The 15,899-nt window shown below is 36.6% G+C and overlaps 1 protein-coding gene across 2 annotated transcripts; it reads left to right on the forward strand.

The window, feature by feature from the left end:
* The first annotated feature begins 6,602 nt into the window (after nucleotides 1–6,602).
* Znf281 (zinc finger protein 281) lies at nucleotides 6,603–11,776 on the forward strand. Of its 2 annotated transcripts, none has more exons than XM_063240081.1 (2): nucleotides 6,603–6,762; nucleotides 6,985–11,776. In XM_063240081.1, exon 2 carries the CDS (start codon nucleotides 7,003–7,005, stop codon nucleotides 9,676–9,678), a length of 2,676 nt encoding a protein of 891 aa, XP_063096151.1. In that variant the 5' UTR covers nucleotides 6,603–6,762; nucleotides 6,985–7,002; the 3' UTR covers nucleotides 9,679–11,776. The 2 variants fall into 2 exon arrangements, with proteins under 2 accessions (XP_063096151.1, XP_005005975.2); XM_005005918.4 differs by having other exon boundaries at nucleotides 6,612–6,762; nucleotides 6,989–11,776.
* The last annotated feature ends 4,123 nt before the right edge of the window (nucleotides 11,777–15,899 follow it).

Genomic DNA, 15,899 nt, shown 5'->3' on the forward strand with positions numbered 1-15,899 from the left:
TTCTTTTTCCCCTGAAACCTGGCCAGCATTTGTTATTATTGGATTTTTTTTTTTTTGAGGGTGGTCATTCCTTTCATAATCAGATGGAATCTCAGTGTTTTTTTAATTTGCATTTCTCTAATGACCAGCTATGTTGAACATTTTTTCATATATTTATTGACTGTTTATTCTTCTTCTGAGAAACATCTATTCATTTCAGTTGCCTATTTGGTTAGGGAAACAAAATACATTCATTCTACCAAGAATTTTTTCATTATATGTCTTTATCTCTCTAGAAAATGGTTATACATATAATAAATGCATTAAAAACCATTTTTGTTCAAATGTTTTGTCTTTAGATAAAAATAATAACAATCAAGAAATAATCTACAATCATCTACAAATCAAACCCATATCTTATTTGCCTGTCTTTCTGTCTTTGTGTCTTTCTGTATCTATGGGTTCTGCATCTGAAGATACAATCAATTCAGATGGAACATTTTTTAAAAAGCGCATGTGTACTAAACAAGTAGAGATTTTCTTCTCATCATAATTCCCTAAACAATACAGCATAACTATTTATAGAGTATTTCTATTGTATAGGTATAAGTAATCCAGAGATGATTTAAAGTATACTGGAGGATGTGCATAGATTATATGTAAATATTAGCCAATTTAACGAGAATTTGAACCTCTTGGGATTTTGATCGGGGTTTTGATCCCATGGTCGGGGAGCTGGTTGAGGAAGTAAGGAACAGGCCCTAAAACCAATTCCCCATGATTACTGAAGGTTCTTTGTACTTAGATCGAATGCATATTCTGTTTTCTGTATTTATAGCAATATGATATAATACAAGAAATGTTATATTCCACCTCTTCTGTTAATAGCATAAGTAGACTTTTCTAGTTTGCTTCTCATTTACTTGTTTCTTATTTTCTCTCCCTTTTGTCCTTCCCACTAGGAAATCAGTGACAGTCTGGCGCATATCCTTACCCATCTCTTTCCTGTTTTTAATCAGTGATGTTCACAGAAGAGAAAGGAGTTTTGCTTCTGGTCTACAAAAATGAAAACACCGCAGGGTGTGGTGGTGCATACTTGTAATCTCAGCACCCGAGAGGCTGAGGCCGGAGGATTTTGTGAGTTCAAGACCAGCCTAAGCTACAAAGTGAGCTCAAGGCTAGCTTGAACTGCATAGTGAGACTGTCTTTAAAAAGACCAAAAAAAAAAAAAAAAAAAAAAAAGTAAAAAAGAAAACATAACCTTTTTCTTATTTTTTTTATATTTAATGATACATGGTCACTTCTTCAGGCTAATAACAAATACAGCTCTAACTCATTCTTTTAGCTCCCTAATAGTCTAACTGGAAAAGATACCAAAATTTATTCAACTATTCCTGTGCTGATGGGTACTTAGGTTGTTTTCAGTTCTTTGCCTCTGTACACAGAGCCACAACAAGCAACTTCAGATATATACGAATCTTTGCACACTAATGCTTTTGTTTCTGTGGGATACAGTCCCCCAAACAGGAATCGTTTATAGAAAGTAGGTTGGAGCATCATTTATAAGGAAATAAAAGTACATGATGTAGCACCACAGATTCAAAGAAATTCAGTAAATGATAATGGTGAGTACATGTGACTATGTGGTTACCTAGCAGCCTTTTGATGAGAAAAGATGCGTTTCCCAGCAACTAGAAAGTATATATCATTGAATGAGAAGTTGTAAGCAAAGAACAAAAGACAGAGCCTGGCCCACAGCTCCTGAGAATCATTGTTTCAAAGCACGTTTCCTGTTGTGCTTGCTAGGTCGCCTCAGACTGGTAGAGGAAAAGAGTTCTTTGAAATCCTACTGCTGGACACTGAGTCCCTGATCCTATAAGCTAATTCAACTTCAATATGCTTTTAATAAACCTGAATCTTGAAGGCTTCACCATTTGTATTATCTCGAAGCTGGTGACTTAAAAAGCCATGCAGGTGTCTCTTGAAGGCTGGGAGTGTGAAAGTGCATTGCATGAGGAGCCAAACACGAATCTTTGGCTCTGCCAACTTGTCAGCATTGTGATACTTTGAGCAAGACTCCAAATCCCCTTGTAGAAGATAAAGCTAATAATAGTCATGCTGCCTACTTTGCAGTATTAGAGTGAGAAATGAGTGGAATTATGTAAATGAAAGTGCTTTGTAAGAGCTGCGTATATTAGCATTGTTAATATTATTCTGATTCTTGAGTAGGTATTGTACTGTGTATTATAGCACCTTTCCTGTTCTTTGTATTGCTAAGAAAGAACATATTACTATTTAAAAGAAGATTGATTGTGTAACAATCATGAAGTGCACCATAAAATCAATGACAAAAATAACAGACTAGATGTCAGTCATTGAATCCATCAGCTTCTATTGTTTAATAGACTTCTAATACAGTGAAAATATTTACAAAGCTGCCTTGCATTTAATGTTTTATAGGTACTGTAAATGAGAATGAAGTAATGAAATTATTTTTTCTCCTCTTTCCTTCAAGCTTCTATTTTTAACTCCTGTACAGTATCAGATGCAACATCCTGGTGTTCTTTTCCTAGTTCTGGCCGTTGCTCATAAAGTGCACATGCTTACAGGAATCCAGCTACTCTTTAGATGCTTCCTGCCCAATCCCTGTTATTTTTTGGGCTAAAACGTTGAAGAAATTGGCACTTCTATTAATGAATATACCATATATAATATGTATATGGATGTAACAACAGAAACTACCTAAAGCACATGAGGGCTCATTCATTTCAGAAATGTGGCATGTTTTCAATGTTCACTCATTAGTAGGACAGAATGCTGGTGTAAGAAGTTCCGGAAATCTCAATGCCAGTTGAAGATTGGCAGTTGGTTCCTTCCAGCTGTTTTTCAAGGTATTCTGTCTGCAGAGATTTAAAAGTGGCTTATTGTTATGGCTTAGGATGGTGGTGTTTAGCTGTTTCTCTTTTGATTCTTCCCACGGAGAAAATAGGATGTTTTTGTAGGACTGAAATGTTTATGAAGTTCTGCAGAGTCAAATCTAAATAAACAGTTACAACAGATCTTATCAATATCTGATAATATCAGTGGGAGAAAAAAGTCACCATGTGCGGGGCATACAATTAAATTAATCGACTTTAAATGGTTTGCCTTTCAGGTAGTTGTGGGAAAATCAAGTAGACACCTCAAGAGAAAGATACAAAACCCTTGGAATGATTTCAAGTTTTAGTCCTTTGCATGGTCTTTGGAAACTATTCTGCTAGGACTTTCTAACCTATGACCTGTACCTATGTTGAAAGAAAAATCTTTTCAGATTGAAACTGTATCTAAAATTGTTTTTCAGTACAGGTCTGGTTTTCAAAAGACATTTGTGTGTGTGTGTGTGTGTGTGTGTGTGTGTGTGGTGTTAGATATTGAACATAGGGCCTCACACATGCTAGGAAATATTCTGCCACTGAGCTATATTCCCATTCCTTTTTAATTTTATGTTTTAGGCAGGGTCTTGCTAAATTACTCAGGCTGGCCTTGATCTTGCAACCTTCCTAACATAGCCTCCTGAGTAGCTGGAATTATAGGGATGCACTGTCATACTGTGTGTGCCAGAGGGAGATTTTTGTTGATAGTCATCTTATGTTACTTTAGAGGGTTTTTAAAAGAGAACAGATAAGATAGAAATATAGTAAATAAAATATTGGGGAATATTGCATATTTCCTCAGCTTACTAATACCTGAGGGGAAAATGTGACATTTCTAATGGTCCTTTCTTTTAGAAAAAAATCAATCTCACAAAGTATATAAATTATAATAGTGATTTTACCTACTATTGAGGGGCTCTTTGATTTTCAAAGTATGTAGATTTTATGTAAATATGTATGTTATTCAATGTTCAGGAAATTTTACACACTTACCTATTGTGAAAGCAAAAATTACCTATTCATCTCATGAATACAATTAAAATTTGAGTTACTGGGCAACTTAGTTAAATAAAATTTTAAGAAAACCTGTAGACTTGTGGCTCAGTGTCACAGTGCTTGTCTAGCATGCACAAGGTGCTGAAGAGAACAAGAATTAGCAATTACTAAAGAAGAGGGGCTAATTATCTTATAGTTTTTACCTGAATTAGAGGAAAATAAATTTTCTTGAATTCATGAGACTGAGTAGTTCTTGACAAATAAAAGTAAAGTACTTTTACTTAAAAGATAGGATTGAGCTTTGAAACATCATGTATACAGTTTTTAAAAATGAGTATACGCGAACTTTTTAAAGTTGACAGCCAACATGGAATTTTTGATTGTTTAAAACTCGTTAATCTCATTAATCTTACACAAAGGCATGCACTGTAATAGTTTGTTTCTGAAATCACATAGATAATAATACTTGTTACTTTAAGTTTAACCTTTTAGTGTTTTAGGTTTGGTGCTTGGCTTTTATTTTTTCTTTTGTGGTGCTGGAGATCAAAGCTAGGTCAAACACTAAGTTATACCACCACACTTTGTGATTTATCCTTTAATTAGTTTTCTGGTTTTACCCCACCAAAGATTGTAATAAATATATTCTAGTTGCCACAGTCTAAAATAGTGCTTAGAAATGCTCATGCTTAGTGCCATTTCTATGATTACTTTGATGGCATTTTCTGAGTTTGATTTTTTATTACCCAGCTATGTATCTTTCAGAGATAGATATACTGATTTTCCTAATTACTATTCTGTGTACTTGAGATGGTGTATTTATTTTCTGCTTTCAAAAAGCACAACCACTATAAGTGATGTGCTGCTATGTTATCATATAAATGCTCAAGGTACAGGCTTCTAATGTTGAAAAATAGGAAAATAAATTGACCTTGATGAAGTGTGTCTTCTTTTGTCTGTTCCCAGGAAAGTTGATTTCAGGTATTTCTACTGCTGAAATGATTAGCGTTAACAGCTTTTCCTCTCCATTTTATTTTACAGGGTCTCTTCATCTTCCTGATATATGGGGTGTACAACACAGAGGTAAGTCTGCTTGGAGTATCTCAAGGCTGCCAGACTGAATGAGAGAAATGACAGGTTTCTTATCTTGATAACTGAGGAACAAAGTTGGCTTTTCATATGAGTGCCCTACTGCCCTTCATGCTTGGACTAGCTTATATGCATCTCAACTTACTATTAAACACTGACACCCTGGATAAAGGGACAGCCTCATTTCTCACAGGCTTTGACTAATGTTTTACTACTGCCTGAAGTTTTGAATTTGCAGTCTTTAATACTTGGCTATACTTGACAGTATTAAAGTTTCAGTTTAAGAGGTGAGATGCTTTTATGTAGTTGCTGGGGTTAGAAAAGTACAATTTTTTCTTTTCTCAAAAATGCTCAATAAATATTTTCTGTTAACTTCTTCAGGCGAGCTCTGACAGGCCTATAAATGCTAGCAAATAATCTTTATGGTTTCAATTGTGAAACTTCTTAGAGGTTATTTATTAAATATGAGAAGTTATTTACTTAGAGAAACAGTGTGAGAAAATGTCATGCAATTTCATTTCAAAATATACTAAGTTCGATCCCCGGTACCAATAAAAAGAATTTAAAAAAATCAAAATATACTATGTAAATAAATTGTCATAGTCATTCTTTTATTGAATTTTTTTGTTATTTATAAATACCTTTAGGAAACTTGCTGCTTAAATTTCTGTGTACTTAATATGAAAACCAGTACCACAACTACTTTAGGAGCTGAATAAATACTTGTTTGGTTTTGTTGATGTAACTTTGTTAGGTTTTACTTTATAATTTTCCCTTGATAGAAAAATTTGAAACTTCCAATGTGTTTCTAGGTGTTCTATTCTGTGGAAGAAAGAATGTATTCTAGAAGAGATTTTAGAAAGGCCTGGTGGTCAGTTTCTCTCAAATAATATGAGAGGCAGAAATATAACGTGGCCAACAGACTTGTTAGCCAGCCTGGGAAGGTATGCAGGCATTTAAATAGCATCTGAGGGTGATGCAGTATGTGTGTGGGCGTGTTTTACAGGTCTACTGCACCTGGATCACACGTGGTTTCCCTTTCCAGTAGCCTTCAGGTAGGTTGGCAGTAGGACAATTTTTTTTCCTCTTTTTTTGCAACGGTACCTTTCTTGCGGTTTCAAAATTAGTTCCTCCTCTAAATGCAAAAGATATGCATCCTTATTCTTTCCAAGCTAAAAAGAATAACAGAAGTATCTATAATGGTGTGCATATTAACTTTCATGCTTTTAGACAGAAATAAAAGTGCCCCAAATGATCCGCTTGTGGATTTGGGTTTTCATTTAATACCTGGATTGTAAACCCTAAAGTGAAGAAGGCCGCAGCGTTCAGTCCTCAGTTTTCCTCATCTTCTCCTCTAAACCCCTTTCTCTGCAGCTTCCACGACACACTGCGATACAGTGCCCCCCTTTCCCACCGCCCCTTGGGTTACATCTCCCGAGGGTCTCTCCCCCAGAAACCTTCAACTACTTTCATCTCTTGGGTGCAGGCCACCAATCACATCTATTCTCAGAAGCCCCTGTTGAGTACGGCTCCAAATCCCCGCCCCACCTTACCCTGGACCCCTCCCCAACTCCGCCCTACCACCCCTGTGATTGACAGGCTGGCCGGGCGGAAACTGCGGCGCAGGCGCTGTGAGTTCTCCGAGCTCCCTCTGGCCAGGTCGAGGAGTTCCCAGCAGACACCGCGCCGCGGCTGCGCAGTACAGGGGAGGCTTTTAATTCCATTGTGGAGAGGACGGCGTTATTTTTATTAACTGGAGGCGACGGCGGCTACGACGGCGGCGGGACCCGTAAGTGTTGCCGGTGGATCTGGGAGGGAAAGAGCGAGGCCCAGGGACGAGTCGCACGGCTCTGCGTGCCGGTGCGTGAGGCGACGGGGCTGGGAATTAGTGCTGGGCGCGTTGCGGTCTGGGCGGCGGCGCGGCGGGGTCCTGAGCGCTGCCTTGGACCCGGCCCGGGGCCCGGTTCCACCTCCTATCCTCCCTCTCCCTTCTTCCCCCTCCTTTCCTCAGCCAGGCCTCCTCCGGGGTATGAAAATCGGCAGCGGGTTCCTGAGTGGCGGCGGCGGTACCGGCAGTAGCGGCAGTAGCGGCCCCGGCTGCGGCAGTAGCGGCCCCGGCAGCGGCGGCAGCAGGAGAGCCGAGATGGAGCCCACCTTTCCCCAGGGTATGGTTATGTTCAATCACCGGCTTCCCCCGGTCACCAGCTTCACCCGGCCGGCGGGGTCTGCCGCCCCTCCCCCGCAGTGCGTGTTATCCTCCTCTACCTCCGCAGCCCCGGCCGCTGAGCCCCCCCCTCCGCCAGCCCCGGACATGACTTTCAAGAAGGAGCCGGCGGCGTTAGCCGCGGCCTTCCCTTCTCAGAGGACCTCCTGGGGATTCTTGCAGTCTTTGGTTAGCATCAAGCAGGAGAAACCCACAGATCCTGAGGAGCAGCAATCCCACCACCACCACCATCACCACCACTTTGGGGGGCTGTTCGCAGGAACTGAAGAAAGATCTCCAGGCCTAGGAGGCGGGGAAGGGGGGAGCCACGGTGTCATCCAGGACCTCAGTATTCTCCACCAGCATGTCCAGCAGCAACCAGCCCAGCACCACCGCGATGTATTACTGAGCAGCAGTAGCAGGACTGATGACCATGGCAATGAGGAGCCAAAGCAGGACACTAATGTCAAGAAGGCAAAGAGGCCAAAGCCAGAATCTCAGGGAATCAAAGCCAAGAGGAAGCCAAGTGCATCTTCCAAACCTTCTTTGGTTGGAGATGGAGAAGGTGCCATCCTCTCCCCAAGTCAGAAACCTCATATCTGTGATCACTGCAGTGCTGCTTTCCGAAGCTCCTATCACCTGCGGAGACATGTCCTCATTCATACAGGAGAAAGACCTTTCCAATGCAGCCAGTGTAGTATGGGTTTCATTCAGAAATACCTACTGCAGAGACATGAGAAAATTCATAGTAGAGAGAAGCCCTTTGGATGTGATCAGTGCAGCATGAAGTTTATTCAGAAGTACCATATGGAGAGACACAAGAGGACACATAGTGGAGAAAAGCCATATAAATGTGACACTTGCCAACAGTATTTTTCAAGGACTGATAGATTGTTGAAGCACAGGCGCACATGTGGTGAAGCCATAGCGAAAGGAACCGCTAGTGCAGAACCTGGGTCATCAAACCATAACAATATGGGAAATCTGGCTGCATTGTCTCAGGGAAATACAAGTTCTTCAAGGAGAAAATCAAAGTCAAAAAGTATACCTATTGAAAATAAGGAACAGAAGACTGGTAAAACAAATGAATCACAAATTTCAAATAATATAAACATGCAGAGTTACTCAGTAGAAATGCCTACTGTGTCTTCCAGTGGAGGCATAATTGGCACTGGTATAGATGAATTGCAGAAAAGGGTGCCAAAATTGATCTTTAAGAAAGGAAGCAGAAAGAATACAGATAAAAACTACCTTAATTTTGTGTCACCATTACCAGACATAGTTGGACAGAAATCTTTGTCTGGGAAACCAAGTGGCTCACTTGGTATAGTATCAAATAATAGTGTGGAGACCATTAGTCTTCTCCAAAATACAAGTGGCAAACAAGGTCAAATAAGTAGTAATTATGATGATGCCATGCAGTTTTCAAAGAAAAGAAGATATTTACCAACTGCCAGCAGCAACAGTGCCTTTTCTATAAATGTGGGACACATGGTCTCCCAACAGTCTGTCATTCAGTCTGCAGGTGTCAGTGTTTTGGACAATGAGGCACCATTGTCACTTATTGACTCCTCAGCTCTCAATGCTGAAATTAAGTCTTGTCATGACAAGTCTGGAATTCCTGATGAGGTTTTACAAAGTATTTTGGATCAATACTCCAACAAATCGGAAAGCCAGAAAGAAGATCCTTTCAATATAACAGAACCACGAGTGGATTTACACACCTCAGGAGAACACTCAGAATTGGTTCAGGAAGAAAATTTGAGTCCAGGCACCCAAACACCTTCAAATGATAAAGCAAGTGTGTTGCAAGAATACTCCAAATACCTCCAACAGGCTTTTGAAAAATCAACTAATGCAGGTTTTACTCTTGGACCTGGTTTCCAATTTGTCAGTTTGTCTTCACCTCTCCACAACCACACTTTATTTCCAGAAAAACAAATATACACTACATCTCCTTTGGAGTGTGGTTTCGGCCAATCTGTTACCTCAGTGTTGCCATCTTCATTGCCAAAGCCTCCTTTTGGGATGTTGTTTGGATCTCAGCCAGGTCTTTATTTATCTGCTTTGGATGCTACACATCAGCAGTTGACACCTTCCCAGGAGCTGGATGATCTGATAGATTCTCAGAAGAACTTAGAGACTTCATCAGCCTTCCAGTCTTCATCTCAGAAATTGACTAGCCAGAAGGAACAGAAGAACTTAGAGTCCTCAACGAGCTTTCAGATTCCGTCTCAGGAGTTAGCTAGCCAGATAGATCCTCAGAAAGACATAGAGCCTAGAACAACGTACCAGATTGAGAACTTTGCACAAGCATTTGGTTCTCAGTTTAAGTCGGGCAGCAGGGTGCCAATGACCTTTATCACTAACTCTAATGGAGAAGTGGACCATAGAGTAAGGACTTCAGTGTCAGATTTCTCAGGGTATACAAATATGATGTCTGATGTAAGTGAGCCATGTAGTACAAGAGTAAAAACACCTACCAGCCAGAGTTACAGGTAAGGTCCCAAAAGTGACCAGGCTGGGGGTCTTCTAATGTAATTTTGTTTTATTTTGAGAACACTGCCATTGGAATGTTTCTACACGATCCTATTAAGAATAATGTAATGCCCTTTCAATGCAACTTTTCATATTTAGTTTATTTTGTTAGCGTGATTTTAGCTCTGTTTGTATTATGATTTTTAATCCAAATCAATAGATTAAAAATAGTTTGACATTCAAAGTGACAATGTTTAGCAATCAAATTTACATGTATAGATTGTCAGGGAGTAGCCCAAAAGTTTTAAATGCAAAAAAAAAAAAAAAAAAAAAAAAAGTTAAAAAAATTAAAAAATAAAATCAAAACCTACAAAAAAACAAAAAACAAAAAACAAACAAAAAAATTTGTTGCTAGGATTAAGGTTATTCTAATTGCTTTACTCTCAGGAAAGTGTAATAACGCATGGGAATTCTGTACGTTATCACCGTAATGGAATATCCAATTTTACAAATAGTATGATATACATGTCATCATTTAAGTAAGGGATCGAAAACATTTCAGATTGTTCTTTCTAGGCTGGTATACACATTTCATCATTAAGTAAGGGATTGAAAACATTTCAAATTGCTATCTCTCATCTGGGCTGATCCAAAATTCTGAGATTGTTGGCTACCTATATTTTGTTGCAGCTTTTAAATGTACTCTGAACTTCCAAACCGCATTCATTCCAGCCGGTAGAACAAATATTCTTGGATCTTAGATCAAAGCCTGGAATGATAGCTTTAATAAAAGAAAGAAAAAAAGCACCCTCTCTTTAACTATAACAAGGCTGTAATTCCATTAAGTGATTCTATTGTTATCTAGTACAGTGTTCAAACCCAAGTGGTTGGGGTTCTGGTATTGGAATCACAATTTATTGAAATTTGGAGTATGCATTATTATATATGGCCCAAAAAATGTTCTTTTGTCTATGCTGTTAAATATCAACGTCACTTCTGGTTTTTGATTCTTAATCTGTTTTAAGAGTTCTAGGCCTCTGTTCTCTCTTCTCCCTATCTTGGTTTCAGTTTTAGAATGATTCACATTCCAGTAGGTAATTGATTATGCATTTTATGTGCCTTATGGCATCCGAATACTAAACAATAGGGTAAACATCTCCAGCCTCTTTTTAATTTTTTTAAAGGCAACCCCATATAGATACCCATGTATAATAAAAGTCCGTGAACTCAAAACTATAGATACTAAGAAGGGTATAATTCCACCTGGTGACATAACTTGTGTAAGGGATAAGTGTGTATTTAGTAATGACATCAGAACCTCTTTGTGAAATTGCAGCCTTTAATGTACATTTTAATGAGGTGTATTGCTCAGTATTGTACAGGGGTCTTGTAAAGTCATCAAAACTTGCTATGAACGCTAATTGCCATTTGAAGCTACTGATAGGCAGTGGCTCTGCTCTAAACCACTTTTTAGCAATTGTATTTTTTTCTGACTATATTTTTTAATGTACTTTGATGTTTATGCTGATGAGTTTTTTATGTACTTTTGGTGATGTTTCAGTCTTATGTACTTTTCTGACGTCAGAAAAGTACCACTGGTTGTTTGCAGTCTTGTTGTGTAATCAGCCTACCACAGGCTTCCATGTATAATAAAGTAATTAATATTGTGCAAGTGTAAAACACTTCTGTTATAAAAGCAGTGTTTGGAAAATAAGAAATTATTAAAAATGGTTACAAAATACTAGTTAATTTCCTTTCCCCACTTTCCTCCCTTTAGCTTTAGCAGCTACAGGGTCACCAACTTGTCATTGAAATATTCTTAGAAAATGTGTTTAATTCTCTTAAATACACTCAGTACTAAAATGTCTGTATTTCTTATTTCAGTAAGTGCGGTAAGTTTCATTGGGTACAGAGAACAAGTTGTAATTAAAGGATGGAAAGGACCTTTACCACTGTATCTCTTAAGCTGTATGATTTTTCTCCAATTTTTTTTGTTTTATACAGGTTTTGAATTTCTTTAACTTTTATTGTGTGTACTGAATACTGCATATGTATTATTCTGATTGTTTGCTCTAGTTTACTACCAATAAAAGTCCTGTTAATCACAAAATTGAAGAAAGGAGATATCACTTTATCAGTCACTATTTTCAGAGTTTTCTGTGGACTCATTTCATAAAATACATTAGTGGTTAACTCACAGTGTAGGAGCTTGCATTTTTATTGTGTTGTTTAAAGTGTTTTATGTTTCTCGGTTTACTTTATTTGGAAGTAAGTTGAATATATTTGTGGTACACAGGATGAAGAATAGAAAGCTAATATTCTGTATGTTGGAACAGGTCTTATTGAAATTGGGTTAATTATTTTAAATATTCCTATAGAATTATTATGGAGACTAAATTGGATTCAGGTTCAAAGTGCATCTTTTTTTTTTTACAGTAAAGAAGTAGTATTTTTAAATCATAAACAATGTTGAGAGTATAGGTATTAGGAAAGAGGTAAACCATGTAAATATTGAAGGTGCAAACAAGGTGTTTGAAAGTAAATATGGTAATTTAAAGATGGAGAAAAGTAGATATCTAAGACAGATTTGTGATTTGAAATCTAGTGGCTACAATTATTGAGGGATTAGTAATAAAAATATTAAAGGGTAGAATAGATTTTTGAAGCTTTACTTTTTAAATATATGATAGTGTTGTAGAGAAATGATAAAGTGATTTATATTAAGCATAAGAATGGGCCCATATGTTTAGGAAATTTAGATTAACTTTGCCAGAGTTATTCTGTGGAATTGTTATTCTCTTAAAACTTATTGCTAAGCAGAATTTTGACAGATTTTTAAAAAAATGAATATATATACTTATTTATTTACTTACTTTTTTCTTAAAACAGTCTTGTTTTGTAGCCCAGGCTGATCACAAACTTGTGATAATCCTCTTGCTTCAGCCCCTCAGGTGCTGGCAGTTAGGAAAGTGCCATCATGCCCTGCTAGCTTCACTCATTCTGCATTGAAATCCAATTCTTGATTTCCCTGTACAGATTTCTATTTAGATTTGCTCTACCATTTTTTATGCCACCCACCTGCTTTTTTTTTTTTTTTCCCAAAATGTCTGTATCTGAATTTGATTATTTGAAAACAACAGTGTTTTAGTTTAAGATAGGCTATGAAGTAGTAAACAGTGCTCTGGACTTCCATTGTGCTACTTAATTCCAAATGACTACCTTTGTTTAGTAATTGCTGGTCAGTAATTTGCAAAGTAGTTTAATAACAGCAGAACAATGTAGGAAAAAACCCTATAGTTGGCAGCTTTTAATTTAAGAAAAATTAGAGTGTTACATATATTTGTTCCTCGTTTAGTTTTCTGTAATACACTAGTCAGATGAGGGAGGTAAATATTTTTGTTCATTCCTTGTTATCTAGTATTTTGTAGTTGTCATTAGTAACATTTAAGCCTGATTGGGATGAGTTTATGACCTTCCCTTGTGAAAATATATAATCCTTAGCTTCCAAATTCATAGATTCTTGTTAAGCAGAATTTCCTTCAAAAAAGAAAACTTTTGACTTTCAGAATTCTGTTTTTAAAAGTATAACATCTGAAGACTATCATTTTCTTAGTTTAGTGGTCTTTGTGATTTTTATGATACATAATGATGGGATTTTGTTTTTTCAGTGTGATGCCAGACTCGTTCGTTAGTGTTATGATATAATGCCTGCATCATGTTGCATGAGGTTTTATCAGTAGTGTTCCACATAAATTTTGGTTATGAGCTTTTGTTATTTAAGAAGAGAAATTTGTTGCTTACTTGTACTCTGACATGAAAAATAATGCATGGTACATTTTGAGGGAAATTGTATCCTACTTGTTATATTTTCATGTATTGAATATTTAAAATGAACATTACCATGAAGACAGTATCTTGAAATTCTGTTGTTTTCTCCTTGATCAAAAAAATCTTAAGAAAAATCCTCTGTGAGAGTGTTTTTAAAGACAATTATTAGAAAGAAGACTTACACTTTTAAAATTATTTCTGCTTTCCTTGAATTTGTTTGCTTTTTTTTTTAAGTATTCACTATATTTGAATATAGAGTAAATTCTAAGTGAATCTTAGGATCATTCAAAGAAATACTGCATAACATTTTTGGGGTCACAGATTCTTCAGGCACTTGATAGAGTTAGTGTCTATTTGAATCCTTACATTAGCAGAAATATATTTACGTAAATCAGTCTGTACTCATAGATGACTAAAGAAAATTTTTACCTATGGACCCTGGGTTAAGAATCTTTCCCTTAGATGGGTGTGTTGGCGCATGCTTATAATCTCAGCATTCTGGGAGGATGAGGCAGCCTGGGCTGCAGAGATTTAGCAAGATAGTGTGTCAGAAAAAATATGAGAAGGCTTAGTGTGAAGGTCCTGGGTTCAGTCCCTAGTACCCCAAAATAAAAGCCTCAAAACCTTCCTTTTCCTTAGAAGGCTGCCCAAATACAGAAAGTTCGTTGTACAGCTAGAAAATTATCTCTAAAACATAATTAAATATTAAATTACCTTAAAATTTCTTTATATGCAGTTTAGCATTTGTGATGTACATTTAGATTACATAAAGCTATAGTTTTATAAATGGGTTAAATAAGCTGAATAGAATTTATAATTTGTACTTTTTCATCTGATAACTACCTTATCACTGGTAGATTTGAGAGTATACTATTTTCCATCAATGAAGAAATGTTTTAAAACTGTGTAATTAGCCAACTACTGAAGTTTGTTCTCTTTTTTTCTTTTTTTCTGGCACAAAAATAGCTTCCCAGATAGGTACTGCAAAAGTGAAAGAAAACGCACAATCATTCCATGCATGCCCTTTTATTTGGAGGAGTAATGCTGAGCTTTTTCAAACATTAAAACTAAATATAACCCAAGTGCAGCTAAGTGGAAGTGTGCTGTGCTATTTGTAAAGCAAGTTGTGTGTTGAAATAAGTAACTCTTAGGATGTGCAAATAGCTAGAAAAAAATTTAAGAATTTGACCGCATATTTCAAGGGAGAAAAACTGTCCTCTGTAGTTTGTAGAGAATAAAAGAATAATGACAACAGGTTGAGTATTAGGGGAGCTAACGGATATCTTAGAATGGAGAAAAGGAGTTTTGAAAAAAAACGAAGTTTATTATTAATAGTGGTCTTGAAGAGCTCTTTGGTTGGAAAATGGTCTTTGTCATTCTTTTAGTTCAGACCTATTTTGGTACTTTGGTTTGTTATGAACTTTAGTACTATTGTGGAACAATTAATAAATAACTGTTAGCAGACAACTGTGATAAACTTCTGTTTACATTCCCAATCTAGGAAAGAGATGGTGAGTCTTTGTAAGTTAAATCTTTTTTTTTAGTCATTCATAAAATTATACTACTTCCATTGGTTGGTAAAGAATTTTAAGTTTTTTTCTTACCAGTCAAAATTACTGTTATGAGTGATCAATTGAATATGCATAGATCTTGGGAATTAACACAAAAGTTCTTAATCCACATCATCCATTCACTAGAAGAGAAATTTGCAAGTATAATTATAAGGCTGTTTGTATTGACAATGAGAAAGTGAATTCTTTTAAAAGTTGCAGGGTGGGGGGTGTGTTGGAAAACAATAATTACTTTTCAAGTTTTTCCTTAAGGTTTTCCAGTTTTAACTAGTGACTAGCTCATTAGTATATTTTGTTTTAGTTGAGAATTTGTTGGGAAATTAAAGTTTTAAATGAGAGCTAAAGTCCAGAAGTGACATTTTCAGACTTAATCTTTAAAGAGTGGATTGCAAAATTAGCATCATCAGCAATATAACAATTTTATGTTTGATTCTGCATAAATACAGCTCTTCCAGTGAGGAAACCAAGTGCAAACATTTGAGAGTTCCTTCTTTTGAGTGGATAATGAGAACTGTAAAGAGTATCATTATGGATCTTAATGAATAGAAAATCTATGACCTTAATCATTTAATGGGGGAGTTGGAGAGGTTTGCAGTTTCTTATTTAGTGATCCAAAACAAAAATGAGTAATATAGGTTAGAAACTTGACTGAAATGAAACCTAAAAGTTTTTGCAAGTTAAAAAAGTATAATTACAAATTATGAAATTGTTTATGGCTTGTTGATCCAGTATGAAAATTTTATTTTGTCATAAGCACATTAAAAGCTGATCAAGGTTCATAGCACTACATAAATGCATTGAAACATTTTTAAAAATTGTCATTGTACTGATTGCCACTTTTGTTAT

The sequence above is a fragment of the Cavia porcellus genome, unplaced genomic scaffold (genome assembly GCF_034190915.1).
Source record: "Cavia porcellus strain 051 isolate PalLab524CR breed Dunkin Hartley unplaced genomic scaffold, mCavPor4.1 scaffold_29, whole genome shotgun sequence".
NCBI lineage: Eukaryota > Metazoa > Chordata > Mammalia > Rodentia > Caviidae > Cavia > Cavia porcellus.